We start from the raw sequence: 19190 nt of genomic DNA, 5'->3' as shown, positions 1-19190 counted from the left end.
TATCACCAATATTTTAGATAGAGGTATCCCTAAAACTCATTGAAAAGTGAACATATCACTATTCCATAACTACTCAGTGTAATTTAAGAGCAGTACAAAGTCTCCTATACAATGAACACGTTCAGGACATAAAGAGTTTCTCTACTGACAGCTGCATTTATAACTTCAATTAGCTCACAGGCCTGACTACAGTCAGCCCAGGAGCTAACAGCAAGCACCAATATTGACAATGCATTAGGTTTTTAAGGGAAATATGGTAGGAAAAGTTAATTAATCCACCTAATATTCACATTCCACTGCATGTTATAGGAAAATAATAGTAAGAATAATATTAGTAAAAGAAATTCATAATATCAAATGATTAAAAATAAGATATTTTTGAAAATGCAAAAAACTGAAACTTACAGCGGCAGTACTAACCTTAGAACCCTGGACATGCAACAGACAAAACAGACAACAGATCACAACAATAAAAGAAAAAGAAAATTATTTAAGTTAACTAAAAAATGCAAGGTAAATTGAAACAAATTAGTATCTTGCAATTATACATTTGTTTAATTTATATTTAAAACAGCAAAACATTTAAGCTCAGCATGAACATTTGAAAGTAAAGACTTGTCAAAGATAGCTATGCACAAGGAAAACTTTAAATCTTGTATTATTATAGAGTTCATGTAAACACCTATTCTTCCAAAGCAATTTTATGAAGCAAGGCAAAGCAATGTAATGTTTTAACTAATTATATAGATATGAGCATTATACAACAAGCCATTCAACTGAAATGTAGTAAAGTAGTTAATCCTTTTATGAGGAGGCAAATATGTTTGAAATGCTTTGAAAAAACAAACATGAATTACAACAAGCAATGCTCTAGTTCTTCATGCATAATGCTCTTCCCTTGAATACACTACAAGATAGGTCATTATAATATTACATTTGGGTGTGATTTCTTCAACCTAAACCAGTGTCTAAGACACTCAGACTGAGTTGCCCTTCAAATTTCATTATTCACAATCAAGTGTGTTTTAAATTTTTATGGTTTAGTTTTAGGCAGAACCACTCTCTCTATCATCATAGTGGTCTAGTGTCTCAGTCCCTCTGCGAGCCTCTCAGGAACCCTGGGCCAGTCCCGAGTCGGCAGACACCGGGGGGCAGCCCCGACACGGCCGACAGCGGGGAGACACTGTCTGTGTGTGCCCCGAGGGTGCTGAGGGCACCTGGGCTGACAGCAGGGAGACACTCTCTGTGTGTGCCCCGAGGGTGCTGAGGGCACCTGGGCTGGCAGGGAGACACTCTCTGTGTGTGCCCCGAGGGTGCTGAGGGCACCTGGGCTGGCAGGGAGACACTCTGTGTGTGTGCCCCGAGGGTGCTGAGGGCACCTGGGCTGGCAGGGAGACACTCTCTGTGCCCCGAGGGTACTGAGGGCACCTGGGCTGGCAGGGAGACACTCTCTGTGCCCCGAGGGTGCTGAGGGCACCTGGGCTGGGTGCCTTTGCAGCACAAGAGACACCAGAGACATTGGTAGAAGAGAAAGGGCCGACTCTTAGCAGGGGTCAATCCAAGGTTTTATTAGGAGTTCCGAAGGAGCTCCTGCACCTCAGGGGCCTCCTGCCGAGAGCCCCGGGAGATGTGCCAAGGTCACATTTAAAGGGAGGTGGAAACCAAAAGTAGATAACATTTTACCAACCAGTGAGTGACCCTAAGGGATGGATGCTGGGGGATAGACATATAGGACAGCGTATGGGGCAAGGCTTGGGGGGCTGACTCCCAGCCTCTGGCTAATCACTCGATGACCTGGACCAAAACTTCTGGATGGAGGGGATGGGATGCTGAGTGACTGACAGAGAGCCAGGGTGGGGGTTTGGGGATGATCTCATCCCGCGAGAGGGATAACACAGGTAAAGGGATGGGGGCACAGTTTGGGGTAAACCATTTGGGAAAAATATGGGGATACAAAACAAAACTACTTCAAAGTATTACAAAGTATAAAAACACACTACAACAGTCTAGGAACTAAGTCTTAAGTTTTCACTGGTTCTGTTTTAAAAATAGAAAGAAACTTCAGATTCTGTCAGTTATCATTGCTATAATTTAGACAGTGGAAAAGTCTAATCTAACAAAAAGCAAAACAAGCTGAACTGAACAGCTTTCTTCCCTCTTGGGGCAGAAAATACAATGATCAACCAGTTTTTTAAATGCGTCTTCATCTTTTTGTTGTTGGATGCAGCTGGAGAATTAACTTGTGGCTATTATCTCTTAATTACTATCTGACAATTTTTGCGTCAGTTTTACCACTTTTGATTCTCAGAATTGTTGTAGACCACAAAGCACCCGTGGAACCACACAAGCCCTGAACGTGATAACAGTAACACTGTACTCAGGTCGTACATCTCAGCTTTTAATCCACAGACCTAAGGAGGCCATCATTAAATGTTTAATGGAGTTTTGTGGACAGTTCATATAACACCAGCAGCCCTCAGATCACAATTTGAGAGCTGATATTTTGAATTCTGCAAGTAAGAAGCTAAATACAGACTTCTTAGAATAAGTAGAAAAACAAACTGATTGCAAGGGGTCTGGAAATTTGTTCTAAATTGTCATATAATTGTCTATAATTGTCAAATATTTAAACTCCTCAAATTTCTTTTGCCTTGCTCAATGTCCCCAAGTCCTTGTCACAGCCGCTATCCTTGTAGCAGGCAGTGATTCCTTCCAGTTGCTAGCTTGTACAAAAAAATGTTTTATCTGCAAACCAGCTTCTATTAACAGAAAGCATCTTCTGCAAACCTTTTCCCTTACACATCCTGTTTTTCACACTTCCACAACATCTTAATAATGTCTTCCTTATGGTTGCAGTTATTTTTAGAAAGCCTCAAAGACATCCCCAACAGAAAAGAGAAAATAAAAGGAAATAGTATTTTGTATTTTATAACCTTCCCATAATTGTACAAGAGTTATCTAATATTCCCAATTTAATATCCAAGAAGTCAGAATTAAAAAGTAGAAGACACTCCAGATTATATTGTAAAAAAAAAATACCTGCTCATATTTCTTGTGAATATTTTCTTAAGTTTCAAATAGTTTCATATATACAACTGGCAACATTTTAAAAACACCAGCATTTGAAGTAAGTCCATGTACAGACCCTGGGATAGTGGTACTATAGAACTGAAATTGAGTGGAATATTAAAAATTGTGGGAATAGATTATTGTAAATTAGAGTAAACTTTGCCCCGTATGTCATAAAAATATATAACCTTCTCTGCATTCCTGAGTTACCCCCCACAGATTTTTGAGTGCTTTGTTTACACCAAAGATGCATTTTTTCTTTTATTCTCTTTTTTTTAAATCTATATTTAAAGTTTTCTATTCAGATCATCCTAGTCTAGATTAAAAAATAAAATCAATCAAACAAATAAAAATCCAAAACCATACAAAAAATAAAACAAAAAGAAACCCCACAAGATAAAAGGCAGATTTCTTTTACAGGCACTCCATACTGAAGAAATTCTATAGCTAAGAGTGCGCATTCTACAGCAGGCAAGGAATCATGCAATAATCTTCCACCCAGCCCAGAAGAATTGCCATTTCACTCCAAATCTGAACCATGCAAAAGAAAAAGAAGTCTTTTTGAAATGGGGAATTTTTCAAGCATTCATCTTTTTAAGGAAACTGTGACAGTACAACTTTTTTTAGCAATGGAGGGAACACAATACAGAATCTGTTGAACAAAAGAAAAAATAACCAAACAAAAACTAAAACTGCAATTGCTTTAGTATTCTGAATGTCATTTTGCTAAATTTATCCTTGGCTCTTTTCTTCAAATACACTTAATTAATTCAAGGATCTAATATTCAGCATCTGTTCTACTAATGAGAAATAGGTAAACTGCTTTATAAATACAGAGGCAATGGGATACATGTAAGAGCAGTTAATTCTATAGCAGATTGTTGAGAAGAGTGTTGTCCAGCAGAATTTAGGAATGCTTAAGAATGAGTGGCCCAGATTTGCCAGAACTCCAACTGATTCACTGAAATAAAGGAACTGTGCACAGGCAGGACTGTGAGACAGTTGAAAAAGGAACTATGTGCTTCTGTCTTTCTCCATTAGAAAACAAGATATCTCATAAAAAGAGAATGGATTGAGCTCCAGGTTAACAATCATTCCAGCCAGACCCTACAAGGATCTGGTAGATGTCTACATCAGAGATATCTTAATAATTTGCTTCTGTTGAGTAGATCTCCATTGCATAGAAATCTAGGCCACATGTAAGTACCTCAAGTGAACACTGAGATTTTACCCTAATCTCTTCATGAATTCCATTCCTGTTTGAATCATCCCAAAGTTAAAGGGTGGAATGACCTTTACTGTCTGTTCTATAGTCTTTTTGCTTTCATGTTTCATTATTCCAAAACAAAAAATAAGTTAATTTTTTGTAAGAGGATGTAAATACATGATCTATGCCACAAATAAAATATACTAAGAGGAAATAAGTAAGAACTACTACTTTAAAATTTCAATATGGGCCCCCAAAGACCATCAGTGGGAATGTCAGAGCCTCACCATTCATGAAAGTGAAGAAAGAAGAAATTAAATAAAAATGAGCTCACACTTGTTGATAAATTGAATACATGTATTCTACAGGATCTACAAAATGTGATCCAGAAAAGCGCTGCAGAACAGAGATATGGAGGATCAGAGACCCAACAAGAAGAAGATGGTGTGGATTCAAACAGGCACACCAGGAGATATGACTCAATCCTACAAAGACATACAGGATATGGAGCTGAATAAAGACATGATTAACCACTCTTTTCATAGTATAAACAGTAAAGCACATAGTGACTTTATGCATTTAAGCAGGCTTAAGAAAAACAAAGACAAGAAGTGCTTCGAAGGTTATATAATTGCTTTGTCAGGCTCAATGCCATAGGATATTATGGAAGCTAAAAGCGTAAGTAGCTTCAAAAAAGATTAGATAAAGTCTAGAAGGATGAATTCCTCAGTGGTTATTAAATATGACAGCTCAAACACCCTCTCTAGTTGTTAAAATCCTAAATGCTGAACAGAGTGTTATTTGAGCAATCAATATGCTTGCTTGTACTTCTGCATTTTGATGTAAGCTGCAAACAGCCACTGTTGGTGGCAGAATCCTAAAGCAGACAGGCCCTTGGGCTGACCCAGTGAGGCAGCTTATGAAGCCTGTGAACAGCCTTATGTAGCCTCTTCCTTTTGGAAGAGAAGTGCAACGCAGCTTGAGTGGACTTCTATTACCATGACCAGTTTCAATTACAGAACTACAGACTGAAAGAATGGTTGGGTTCGGGAGGGATTCAGGAGGTACTACACAAAATTTGAACTGTGTACCTTGTGGATAGAAAGTCATTCATTAATGTAATTAATTACAACACAGTAGATTCCACATGGAAATCAAGAAACACTTTTCCATGGTGAGGCTGACTGAGCACTGACACAAACTGCTCAGGGAGGCGATGGAGTCTCCATCCTCAGAGATGGTGAAAAGCTGTCCCAACACAGTCCTGGACAGCTGGCTGTAGATGGCCCTGCTTGAGCATGGGTGCTGGATCAGGTGGCCTCCTGCATCCCCTTTCCAGCCTCAGCCCTTCTGTAATTCTGTGGGTCTTTGAGTCAGTGAAGGAGAAAGCTTACAGCTTACCTTTCCCCCTTTAAAATTTACTCTGGCAGAGAGTGGCCAGTAGCAGGCCTGCTCTAAGTGTTTTTATGCAGTGGAGATGTCATATCAATCTTCCAGTTTCAAACCTCTTTTCTCTTACCATTAGCAGCTTCTGGATGGAGGAGGGTGAGACAGCCTTTTGTAACTGATTGTTTTCAGTGGCCTACTTTGCCCTTTCAAGGCTGAGAAGAAATATATTCTGAACCAGCAATCCATCCGCTTCTCCACAGCAGTTCAAGGATGCACAAGCATTAGAAGTCTGAGAATCAGTATGAAACTTCTTTTCATTCATCAGATTATGGATACTCAAAAGTGGTCTGATGCCCAGCAGGGCATCTGCTCCCTTTGAAACTGTGATTCACAGCAAGATTGAGGGAGAGCACCTGCTCTAAGGAGGGAGGATGGGCTGCACTCTTCCTATCTGTCACAGTGATGAATAGATCCACCTTCCTGTTAATCTTTATGGATGGGCAATGAGGAACAGGAATGCAGTTGAACAGGCAGGAAGAAGCCTTTTTTTTTAATTCCACACAGTAGGATGCATTCAATTTGAAGCAGAAACTAAACGAAGTGAATGACTTTATTTCACTATTTATTTTTATTTTATTGTCCTAGACAGATGGTAAAATTAAATATTTAAGTAATCACACAGTCTCCATATAGTGGAGAAATGTGTGCATAATAACCAAATTTGAAAATGTAGTCTTTCGTATCAGTGCATAAAAATCACTGCTACTGATCAAGGCAGTATTGACGCACTACATTTTAAGAAATGGATGCATAACGATTAAAGCTGTGTCAGGTAACCATCTATATAGACACACACACACACATATATATTATCCAAAATAAATAGATGGAAATGTCAAACTTCAAAATTATAATTTCTTAGAATGGTTCTGCAGTATCATATACCAGGACAAGAATTAAAACCCACAAAGGGCATTCCATGGAACTGCAGCCTAATTAACGGTGTGCCTTTTTTATATTTTTTATATAAAAGACATCAAAACACCATCATTTTCAAATGATGCCTAAAATGTTTGCTTTAAAAATATATCCCCCAATATATTTAAAGAATATTAAAGAATATTCTTTAAGAATGATAATGTAGCCTGATTTCAAGACTGCTTAGGTGTGTACTCGCTCATACTTGTCAATATTTACATTGAAGCACTTCCAAAATCAAGACCTTAATGTTATTTTTTTTTACTACAAACAATAATTGTGTCCTTTCACTTTTGCTTATAGCAAATATTTTTCCAGTTAACACAGTGAAAATAGTAAAGAGACATCATAAAAAATTGTATTAATTGCATGTCTGAAAATTACATTAATGTTTAGCAAATTGCCAGCACATGCATTCACACCATTCAAACAAAATCCGCAAAAAAAAACCAAAAAGGTTTTTAAATTAGAAGTAAAAGTAAAGAGAAAAGTAATCTCAATTGCTGAATGGATAGGAAAAAAAATATTTGATCTTTTACTGCAAACCACATTTGCAGTCTCCAGTGTCTATTACCTACATTACTTCAGAGGAGTCTCTTTGTCCTTTCTAGGCCTCATTGTCTCCCCTTTCAAAGACCTATATTAACTACAAATAATTTTTACAGGATGGTCTAGATGACATTTAGTATGGAAGAAACAGTCACAGATATTAAAGGCACAGACTAGGCATCCCATTCAAATAACACAATTACTCTTGTCAATAATGCAAAGTTTATAAAATATTTCTCCCTTTCTAGTGATAATACTCTGCCTGAGCTTTAATCTGCTAAGAACTTACAACTCTGGGCAGATAAAAATATCCATTATTTTTAATACAAGATTAAAAAAAAACATGGGGGGGGGAAGGACGTAATGAAGGAAGAAGTAAACAGAGTAGACAGGGGATGACATCTGGTCTCATTTGGCATACAAACTAATAGTGGCCATGCAAAAAAGGTTTATGAATATCAATGAGTAGACATCATAAAGCATGCTATTTTGTTACAGGAATCATTATCTTAATGGTCATCCCTTTAAATGGAATATTAAATAACTATGAAATATTTTTCTTACTAAGTACTACTGATCTGATAAAATAAGCATTTCAAATGCAAAATGTTATAAACATTCTGTATACCAAAGTGTAACAGTTTGATTATAAATTTAAATTTTTGAAGGAATTAGCAGAAAGGGGACAAGAGCCCCTAAAGAAGAAGAGTCAATTGAAAATAGTAGTTTGCATTATTAACAACAATTTCTAATACGACCACTAGGTGGGAATATTGTACTTACAGTTGGGGATGTGGCTGCTGACAGCAATGGTAAAATTCCTCCACAAGCAATAATAATATTGTCTACCATCTGGGAAATGAGGTGTATTGTGTTGTGTACAAAAATAATATTTTCATTGCTATTGACAAAGTCCATCACTGACTTCGTGGAGTGACTGCAAGGACAGAAGAAAAGAAGGATTAAAAATAAACAATTTAAATAAATTTTAGATAAATATATTCTTTGCAACCATACTGTGAATGTTCCTTTGATAAAAAGGAAAAATTTTGTCTACAAAACTTTGCATGTAAATTGTCTAAAAATATCAACAAGGCTAGTCTAATGAACAAATTGATTGCTACCTCTTTCTGCACAGGATTACATTCAAATACTCAGCTGAGAACAACATCTTCTAACCTTTTATTCCCATCAACCAGTACTTCACTTCACAGGCAGTTCTGCTGAAGGCAGAACTGGAGTGGAGTTGTTTCTGCAGCCTGAAAGCAACTATTTAATATTGATTTCACCATGCTGCAGCAGTGCCATTTGAAGCACCCTTGATAACATCTAATGATAACAACTGCTACTGTTTTAAAGGAGAAACTCAATAACATGGCCAGACTTGATTCAGTATTAACTTTGCTAACTGATAATAAGCCTAGCATTAATAATAGCTCCACAAACCACAGATGCTTGTAAGATTAGTTGAAATCTCAATGACTTCTAATTGGTGAGCAACTGTCCCATGAAACAGTCACTCCCCGAAAATATATAACCCCTGTGTGAAAATATTGATGAATACTCTAAGTATGGTCTTTCCCCAAAGCAACATCTGTTGTCAGCCAGCAAACAAAAATTAAAGGCATCAACTGAAAATATACCATCTGAACTTTAACCATCAAGCATTATCTGAATACATCCCACATATTTGGCCAAAAGCAAAATATCAAAATTGTCTATTTTCAAGTGAGTATCACAGAATGGTTCAACAAACTGGAAATGTAATGTAGTCTAAATTTCTCCTTTGGCAAAACTATGCTCAAGTTTTGTGAAAATTAACTATTCTGTAGTGGAAATTAGAGTAAATTGTCTCCTTATATTATAGTTACAGACTACCTCTATTAACATGTACAAAATGTACAAAAACACTGGGAAATCACATTGCTGTCATGAAATATTAGATGATCACCAAGACTAAACTCAGCCAGTAGCTGGTATGCAAAAGAAAATCTGTCAATAGGGTGTTTCCTTAGAAAATGTTACAGGAAAGGTTTTATCTATACACCTTGCAGGTAGAGAAGCTCTTTTAATTGATCACTTAGGAAGATGGCCACTAGCAGAAGTCATCCTGTCTGGAACAGGGGCAGTAGATTCTAATGCTAAACATAAGCTGGAAGAGCAGCTCAGTTAGTTCAGGTATTTAGGATTTATACAACTCCTCAAGAAAACAGGAATTACTACCTGTAAAACTGAGCTGTTCCAGGCTGGGAAGGGGTAAAAAGAGAAGGTAGAAGACACAGAGAGGCACTGCAGCTAACACCAACTCTTTCTCCCCACCATCCCAGTAACATCCCCTCTCCTACACGCCTAATTTTTCCTAATTGATGGCAACACACATCAGGAGTTAAAGAAGAAACAAGCACCCACCTTCTCCAAACATGTACATCTGTTTCTAGTGCAAAAAGCAAGTCTGTCAGGAGCCGCTGGTGCATGGGAGACCATTTGAACTCTGGAATACGAAACATAGTTGTGCGTGGACCTGGACTAAACTGCCGTCGCTGCTCTTCCGTCATCGGCATTCCTCGAAATCCCAAGTCAACACGTAAATCCCGGTCTTGCTGGGTGACGGATCGACCCTGTATTGCCTACATCAACAAGAGGTTCAAAAGTGATGCTAACTGTACGCAGTGTGTTTTTGAATGCAATACAGAATCTGAGAAAGGACAAGACAAAACAATGTGGCCACAAACCACAGGAGACATTGGTGTTCCAAGGCAGGCAGTATCCTTCAGTAAATGAGCTGCTCCAAGTCAAATCAGTCAGTGCTGGTGAGGGGTGTGGCTGGCCCCCTTTTCAGCTACTCACCAAGCTTTTACTCTCAGATTCTTCACTTGAAGTCTTACAGAAAAGACCAAATGTAGCCCATCCAAGGCCAGCAACAAGACTTTGTTTATATGTAATGATTATATTTTGAGCTAATAAACATGGACAAACTACATAGTGGTGGCTTCAAAGAATGTATATTTTTGGACAGCTCCTCATTTTTGAAAACCAGTTTATTTATCTGGTCTTTTTAGAAGATCATTAGAGAATTACATCTAGTCTCTCAAATCCCATTTTGCCAATTTAAAAACATATGAGAACTTTACAAAACAATTATGTTAGCAATGTAAAAATGGGCACAGCACTGGAGTTGAGATGAAAAGCTTCTTGTTTATTTAGTCGATCTTGATCTCCTATAGCCAGTGTTATGAGAGTAGAAAATGTTTCCTTTATATAATTTGATCTCTTAGGACTAAAATTTTTACAGTTGCTTGCATTTTCTATGTTTTTCTTAGGGTTATCTTTAAATTATTTTTATTCCTTAGACTTATCTAAGATTTTAATTTTTCACATTAATTTCTGCATAGTGCTTTCAATTGTATTTTCCTTTTTTTTTTTCTAGTTAGAAACATAGGAAAGAATTTGATATATTCATGCTATCTATATGAATTCAATATTTAATCTATTATTAATAAAGGCATTAACTCTTAGGAGTAAGCAGTAGTTCCCATCTCTGTCACACAATTTGCTTGCTTTCTTTTAGTCCATTTGAATAAAAGATAGTTAATTCTTACTGATAAGGCAGGGAGATGATTGTAGACCTGTTTTTAGAGGTAGCAACTCCAGTCAAATACATTCTCCTTCAGGTACAACTGCAGGTAACCCTCATGGCCAGCAGCAACAATGGTATAATAACTTCAACATAACAGAGGAGCTTTTATCTAGCCAATAATACTGTATCTGCAAGAATGGGCTTTGATGTGCATTGCCACTGCATAAATAAGCATGAAACATGTAAGTATCTCCACTTAGGTAGCTGATCTTTAAATAATTTTCAGTGGTCTCAAAGAGATCAGATCTAATGAGGCAGTTACCACATCTACAGCAATCAAAACTCCAACCAGCAGCTCCACTGTATATATGATAAAATAAAATTTCTCATTATTTAAGAAAACAATTATTTTCCATTTTTTTAAATTTAATAATTACGTCAATAATTTTTTTACAGTTTACTCCATTTTAAGAAAAAGTATTTAACCATGGATAGCTTAGAGTTCATAGCACACAAAGAAGAGATTTGAAGATTAATTTCTGCTAGTTGCTCAGTTGATAATTATTCTTAAGAATATTATTTCGAAGAATAATATTAATCATTAATCTCTCAAAGAGAGATTAATGCCGACCATATTATTTAAACCAATTCATTGTAATTTTTCATTAATTTTAGTAGGAAATAACTAGTTATTTAACTAGTATATGCAATATATATTTTCTATACCATCATGAAAGATTTCACGTTATGGTATTTTCAAAGAAAATGGGCCTGGAAGGTGTATATTTTTCATATAATTAAAGACATATACTTCAAATATCTCTCAGATCTCATACTATTAATCTCCCCCTTGGCAATGAGCAGTGTTTACATTAGACACATACATGGGTACTTGAAATTTACCTGGGTTGTAGTAGTTGTCTGGATCTTCCGTATCTCCTTCCCTGCCTCCTTACCATCATCAGATCTTTCTGTATCTGATATTATACTTCCTGCATCAACATTAGGTACAGTTTTGCTACCAGAAGACTCTGTCTCAAGAGTTGTGGCAGTCATTTCAGCATATTCTAGTCCTTTAGATGATGAAGACAATTCCCTCTCAGAAATGCTATTCATTCCATCTGAAGTGGTGTGAATCTTGAACTCTTTGTCCTCTATTATACTTGAAGCACAAGTTATATCTACACTACCTGTCATATGTGCAAGCAATCCCAAATCATCATTTACACCAAGATGCATCTGTGTCTCTTGCACATTTGGAATGGCAATGTGATTACTTGAAAGTTCAGGAAGGAGTTTCTCCTCCTGACTAGGTATTTTATCAAAGAGAAATGAGGTATTGTTAGTAGAAGGTTCATCTTTCTCATCAGCCAGAGTTATTAATGGACCATTATCTTTTTCCTCATTCTTCTTAATAATACCCACACTTCCATGAACATTGTTTTGGAGCTTCTCAACAGCTGCACTATATACATTATCTAGAAGAGATTCCACTTCTACCAGTGCACCATTTTCTCCAGTTCCCAGTGTCTCTGGTGACAAATCCATATCATCAAGTTTTACTTCAGTAGCTTCTACTTTTTCAGCTTTTATATCAACTAGAAGGTCATGAACTTCCACATGCACTCCTCCTCCTCCAGGTCTCTCAGCAGTTCCAAGCACATCATCTGACACCTTTGTAGCCATGAGCAAGTCCCTCGTATCTGTATTAACAGGGTAATCTGTTTCACTTTCTGGGCTTTGACTTTGTGAAAGATCTTCTATCTCTCGAATTTCCATTCCACCTTTTGCTCCTGTTGTCTGAGAAGAAAGACCTGAGATGGTGCTCACATTCCCCTTCTTCCCCTTTTTTATGTTTTCTTCCTCTTGCCTTTGATACTCTTCATACATTTTTGCTAGATATTCCTTGTGAGCTTCATATGTTACCTTAAAAAGAAAAGAACATTTATATTATGTGGATAAATATACGTTAGATTAATTGGACAAAATGTAGCAAGATTTTTAGGAACATATTTAGTACTGCTTACTAAGTGTTTGACAAGAAAAAAAGCTACCTTGACATGAGTATTGGGAGCCACCAGATGGCACTAAATCCTTTTACATCTTATATTGCTGTATTGCTACAGCCTTTGGGGGTTATCAGTATTTCAAAAAAACATTTATGAGCTGTTTCTTACCTTGGAATGGGCTATAGAAAGAGTATCCACCCATACTCTCCAGCCTCCCCATTCATATTTTATTGCATGGTACAAGAGAATACGGAATATGTTGTAAACCATCTCTGTGATCTTCTGCTCTTCAGAGTTCTTAGGATTAATGTATCCCAGAGAAAACATCCAGTCCTGCCACACTGAACACTGAAGTAAACATCTAAAGTGAAATAATTAGTTCAAAATATATCCAAACAAAGCTTCTTTATTTTAACATTACAATGGTTAAGATAGGAGGAACATCATCTCTTAACATCAATCCAATGTTAAGAATAAATTTAAAAATACTTCGGTATGAAAAAATAATTAAAATATACTACAGAGAAGAATCCAGTATTAGTTACTGAACTAAGAAATGTTACCACAAATGTATTAAATTTATTTTAAATATATTTAATTTACTACAGACTCTAAAACTCTACACAGAATATAACAAATAGCTATTACCCAGAAATCAATGAGGAGAAAATACTATTTGCATGGACGTACCTTCTGTTTTCACGGCTATTACTAAAGAGTTTTATCATATCAGATAGGAACAATCGTCGAACTTCCATCAGCTCTGCACTTGGCGTGGAGTTTTTTAACAGTGTTGCCACCACCTTAAGAATCACTTTGAAAGAATAAATTAGTTATGTAAAGCACTTTACCAATGTTTAAAAAAAGAAATAATTGCTAACAGCCATTAATGTAAGAGGTAACTGCAACTCATATGTATCTAAGATACATGAATTAATTGTTCTCACTTTCTGAACCAACATTTCAAAAAACCTATAGGTGACACATTTATCAAACAAACACAATATATTGTCCTTACTTGGATTCTGAATTTTCACTGTTGAATCTGGCTCTGGATGTGGTTTATGAACAACTTGGGTGCATACTTGTTCTGTCAAAATCTAAAAGAGAATATTAACTTTCTTTTACCATTTTTAATCAAACACTACAAGTATTTCTTTGATCATTTTAAAATTTGTTAAGAACATTTAACATGGCCACATGCAACATGATACTAAAAAATTAGGTAAAGTATTTTAAATCTTGAAAACCTGAATAAAGCAATTCTTCTATGCAGGGATAAAGATTTTCATGGTTGCACTGTAGCTGGTTAGCTAAACTTTGAGTTTGTTACCTAAATATACAATAACAGTATTTTAAAGATATTACATTCATATTTCTCATATTTTTATACATTTGCACATCAAATATCTTTCACAAGCTACACACATCAACAATTATTCTCATATGTTTCATCAAAACCAAACCAAATCATTCTTAAAACTGGGTTTGGTTTCCTCCAGCTCGCAAAGAGTAAGAGTCAGAATTAGCATTCTGTAGGTATAATCCTGGGGCTTCACATAATGAGGAAGACAGAAAATTCTCCTGTTGCTTGAATTGTACCTGACAACCTAATTAATCTGTATTGAGGCAACATCACAAACCTTTCACACTGGGATACCTGTCACTGGATGTGTATATGCAACTTCATTTTTAAGAACAAGCTAAAAATTCAATGATATCAACACAGAAAGGCTAAAAATTCAATGACATCAACATAAAATTCTCAGTAAAGAGAATTAGTAAAGAGATTTAGAAAAGCTACATTCAAGTAAATGTATTTCAAAATTGAGTAATTTCACTAGCAATATTTATTTTAAAGAAGAACTTTAGCTCTCTCATTAAAAAATAATCAAACTAATGTCAGTCATAAACACAGAATCTTAGAATAGGTCTTTATATATTGATATTTAAAACAGAAGGCAAATATGCCCTTACTTTATATGAGAGAATTATGGAAAATATCTGTTCCTTAGCATCAGGTTCTTAGCAAATCTTCAGTACTTAGATCACTGAACCCCTTTTTTCTCCTTTCCTCTGACTATTTTTTCAAATGTAAATGTCTGTGGATGCTGAACTCCATGAGGACTTTAATTTCATCAATGAGTTATGCATTTTTTCTGAGAATACCAATCATAGAAGCTTTCAGAAAACTGAATGCAGGAACTAGACTCAGGCTCTAGTGGCCAAACCATAAAAGGTAATGTACAATAAAAAGAACTTGGATCTAAGTCACTGGCAAATAGACGATGTTTAGGTTTTTACAATCATAAGAGAATAATTTTCCACATCCTGAAAACCAAGCACTCCTGTAGTTTCTTTTTTCTTGTCTGGAACCTACCTTGAGCATCTAGTCATTAAATCTATTTGTGACTAAAAAAAGCACTAAAAACCTTTTTAGTGCGTAAGATTTTCAGAAATTGTAAGAAATTCTGTTCTAAGTCACCATTTTAGCAATAATTGAAGATGAGACATGAGCTCAATGTGTGCAGGCATGAAGACATGGGTTTCAACCAACATGATGTTCTCGATATTTTGCTTTTACAAAATTGCTCATCATCAAAACTGAAGCCTCTACTAGAACCTGGTAGAACAGCTGAATGCTTTGGGGTCATTCTTATTTACCTCAAGCAGTATCAGCAACTGATAAAAGTAGCTTTGTTAGTTATCATTTGGCATGGTTAAAAAAGAAAAAAAACCACAGCACTCTTCAAAATTTTGTAAATGAAAAATGAATGACATGAAAAAGAAGAAAGAAAAGAGAGGCATCTCTGACTTAAGCATTTTCCATTTCAACACTCTCCAAACAATGGGGAAGTATGAGCAATTGGAAGTCTGCAGTATCTGTTGTGGTTTTGGTTTTTGTTTGGGTTTTTTTGGTTTTTGCTTTTTTTTTTGGTGAAAAGTGATAAACATCCTAAGGAACAGGATCTCTTCTATCAGAAGTGGAAAGTTTTATAGAACCTATGTAAAAATTAGGACATTGTTAATAAAAATATCTAAAACATGGCAAAATACATTGTGAACCAAGAAGAACTTTCTCAAAATTTTTAAAGTTTTTCTCAAAAGTCTTGAGAATCAGGATATTCTAGAGCGCAGATATTTTAAGTCATGCTTTTTACAGCAGAAACAATAATCTTTACATTTAAAAATTTGTACCTCATAAAGTGTGTTGTATGTTGTAACTGTCACTGTGTTTGTGTGCAGCATCAACCTTTCTCCCAAAAGTGTGAAAAGACTGTGAGTATGCATGATTTCAACCTTTCTCCTGTAAGAGAAAATAAAAGCATTAGGCACATGTCAAGCATAATGAGCATTTTAAAAAAATGCACGATAAAACCCAAAAGCCAAATATTTTGATGCTGTACTAAAAGGCTCCCAAGCTTGTTATTTTATATATATTTAAGATATTTCCCACAATTAATGCAATTGTACAAATATACAAATGTCCTCAGAAAACAATGTTGTATTTAGGATGGGCTTTTGTATTAAAAAAAAAAAATCACACCATTCTCAAAGTCAACTACTTTTATCTTACTCTGGGTAAGAAAGTTCAAAATGTGCACAGGCTGGTTAAAATGCTATCACTGAAGAACACAACTTTTGTCACATCACAAGAACTAAGGACAATCCAGCTTCATATTTTCCAATATTTATCACAGAATTGGTTAGGTTGGAAGCAACCACAGTGGGTGATCTGGGCCAGCCCCCCTCAGATTGCTCAAGCAATCTGTATCTGTTAATACTAATATACATATATATATATATGGATTTTTCAGTACCACTTTTCTTCTTTATATATCATTCTCTCACGAAAGCAGAATAATTAAATCCTGGAATAACACATTACAATACACGGAAAAGTTATGAAATTCTACATGATTGAAGTGTATTTCACAAACTACTCAAATCTTTAAAAAGTGGAGAAGGAAGCAGCTCACATCAATGAACTCCCCTAGTCCCTAAATCCCACCATTTTAAAATAGGATACAACATCATAAATAAAGTACTCCTCATAATTTGCATCATTGAATTTACCTACTACTATAATAGATATGAAATAAAAATGATTTTTCAAAATAAATAATAATCTATATTATAGCAGCAGAAAAATTTTAAATAGGATAAAGTTTCTAAAAATGATATGCATTCAAAAGCTAAGAAACTGTGTTTTCATGATTATCAGTGAAAATAATACAAACTATATAGGTTCATTAAATAACTTCTGAAATTAATAGATTATTTCATAATTTTCAAAGTAAGTACCACAAAAGAATGGTAAAAATTTATAACAGTGTGTACTTTTGTATGCACAGAAGTGATTTCATGAATTACTTATGAGAAAACCTACACGTGTTCAACCTTTTAAGGTAGGATTTAGCAGATAGAAGTAGAAATCCATTAGGAGATTTACATGTGTGGGTAAAACCCAAAAGTAAACAAGGGACTATTATTTCAAGTGGTGGCATAGAAAGAATGAAATATGGCAGAGGAGGAAAAAACCAGGATTTTTTCAACTGCTAAGGTTAGACAAAGCAGTGTCTCATCACAGATCACAAAGAAAAATCAGTTAAGTTATTCAGGTTCTCATGTAACGCATTACTGGTCATTTCTGAGAATCAATCACTTCTACTCCATAGCTCCATCTGTAATACATGTATATATGAACTACATCAACAGTAATTGGTTTAGTACCTATACATTTGTTAGTAATATTGTATTGCTTTAGATTTCACAAATCACATAACATCTCTTTATGTGATTCTGCTTCAGTGTTATTACAATGCAGTACCTGTTTCCTGTACTGTGAAACAGGAATATAAGTACTTTGTAATTTTTGTGGTTGACTTCCATTTTATAAAGTCACATCTAGGCACACATATGTGTATGAACAAAAAGGCACAAGCACCAGATGTAAAACATGAAATGGAAGGGCATTTTTACTTGCTAAAATCTACATAAAATATGCATATTTGCAGATGTTCAGAGGTCTAAAAATTAAAAAAACAATTGAAAGTTACACAGAGTATTCAAGGGGATTTCAATCACTCCAATTACATGAAAAATAAAGTTAATTTTTGCTAAGTACATATGTTCTCTCAACAATGGAAATTGCATTGATATATCCATAATTGCAAGTAGATTTTAAATTAAAATTTGAGCTTCTGAAAATTCTCTTTTCTTTTCTTGTAACCATAGAATCATAGAATATGCTGAGTTAGGAGGGACCCACAAGGATCACCGAATCCAACAACTGGCCCTGCACAGCACCATCCCCAAGAATCACACATGTGCCTGAGAGCATTTTTCAAACATTTCTTGAACTCGTCAGGCTGTGACCACTTCCCTGGGAGCCTGTTCCAGTGTCCAGCCACCCTCTGAGTGAGAAACTCTTTCCTGATAATCCATCCTAAACCTCCCCTGAGATTCAGCTTCATGCTGTTTCCTTGAGTCCTGTCACTGGTCACCACAGAGAAGAGATCAGTGCCTGTCTCTGCTCTTCCCCTCATGAGGAGGTTGTAACTGCAGTGAGGTCTCCCCTCAGTCTCCTCCAGGCTGAACACACAAAGTCACCTCATCCACTCCTCATGCAGCTTCCCCTCCAGGCCCTTCATCATCCTTGTTGCCCTCCTTTGGACACTCCCTAACAGCTTAATGTCTTGTTTATATTGCAGCACCCAGAACTGCCCCCAGCACTCGAGGTCAGTCGGGCAGCCCCAGCTTAGAGCAGAGTGGGAAAATCCCCTCCCTTGCCTGGCTGTCCATGCTGTGCCTGATGCACCCAGGACATCGGTTGCTAATTGATTTTCTGGATAAATATTTTAAACAACTGTACTTATCTAGATACAACCAGGCTTCTGACAAATCAAACGTTCATCTGGTGTGTCATACTTAATCCAACTCCTATCAATGTGAATGACTTTTACTAAGAATGTTTGAAAAGTCCTTGGAGATTCTTGAGTGGACTATCAATTCGGTTTATTAATTCCCAGAACAGTATTTGACTTGCTGGATCCCAAAGGAAAAATCTCACTTAGAAGCATATTCTCAGCTAACTGTCTCTCAATTATACAGTTATACTTTATTGATCTTACTGAGAGAAAAGCATTTCTAGCAATACCACACTCTGGCTGGACTCCTACCTCCTTTCCTTTCAAATGAGGCTTACATGATGAAGTCTCTTGTGAAGCATGTGGATCATTTTTATAATACACAGCCTCCCACTAAAATGCCATTTTGGGCTAATCCCAGCAGGGATCTTAACACCACATGTAGAAGGGGAAAAATGAGCAACAGCAGGCTATGCAGCACTGCAAGATTGTTAGAGCCTTCTTGACACTATAATATGGAAGATCAGACTAAGTAAACCCAT

At 36.0% G+C, this 19190-nt stretch overlaps 1 protein-coding gene across 5 annotated transcripts in view; it reads right to left on the bottom strand.

The window, feature by feature from the left end:
- Positions 1 to 19190, bottom strand: part of NBEA (neurobeachin) — a 458842-nt gene that overhangs the window by 303447 nt on the left and 136205 nt on the right. For all 5 annotated transcript variants that reach the window (XM_066544903.1, XM_066544904.1, XM_066544902.1 and 2 more), the window contains exons 18-25: positions 15977 to 16085; positions 13797 to 13878; positions 13469 to 13592; positions 12947 to 13139; positions 11673 to 12695; positions 9602 to 9819; positions 7976 to 8129; positions 406 to 429 (exon numbers count right to left, since the gene is read on the bottom strand). In XM_066544903.1, coding sequence (XP_066401000.1) covers positions 406 to 429; positions 7976 to 8129; positions 9602 to 9819; positions 11673 to 12695; positions 12947 to 13139; positions 13469 to 13592; positions 13797 to 13878; positions 15977 to 16085 — 1927 coding nt within the window. The remainder of the gene's footprint in view (positions 1 to 405; positions 430 to 7975; positions 8130 to 9601; positions 9820 to 11672; positions 12696 to 12946; positions 13140 to 13468; positions 13593 to 13796; positions 13879 to 15976; positions 16086 to 19190) is intronic.

Source organism: Molothrus aeneus, chromosome 2, assembly GCF_037042795.1.
Source record: "Molothrus aeneus isolate 106 chromosome 2, BPBGC_Maene_1.0, whole genome shotgun sequence".
In the NCBI taxonomy this organism is placed as follows: Eukaryota; Metazoa; Chordata; class Aves; order Passeriformes; family Icteridae; genus Molothrus; species Molothrus aeneus.
This window is presented reverse-complemented; position numbering and strand designations above follow the sequence as displayed.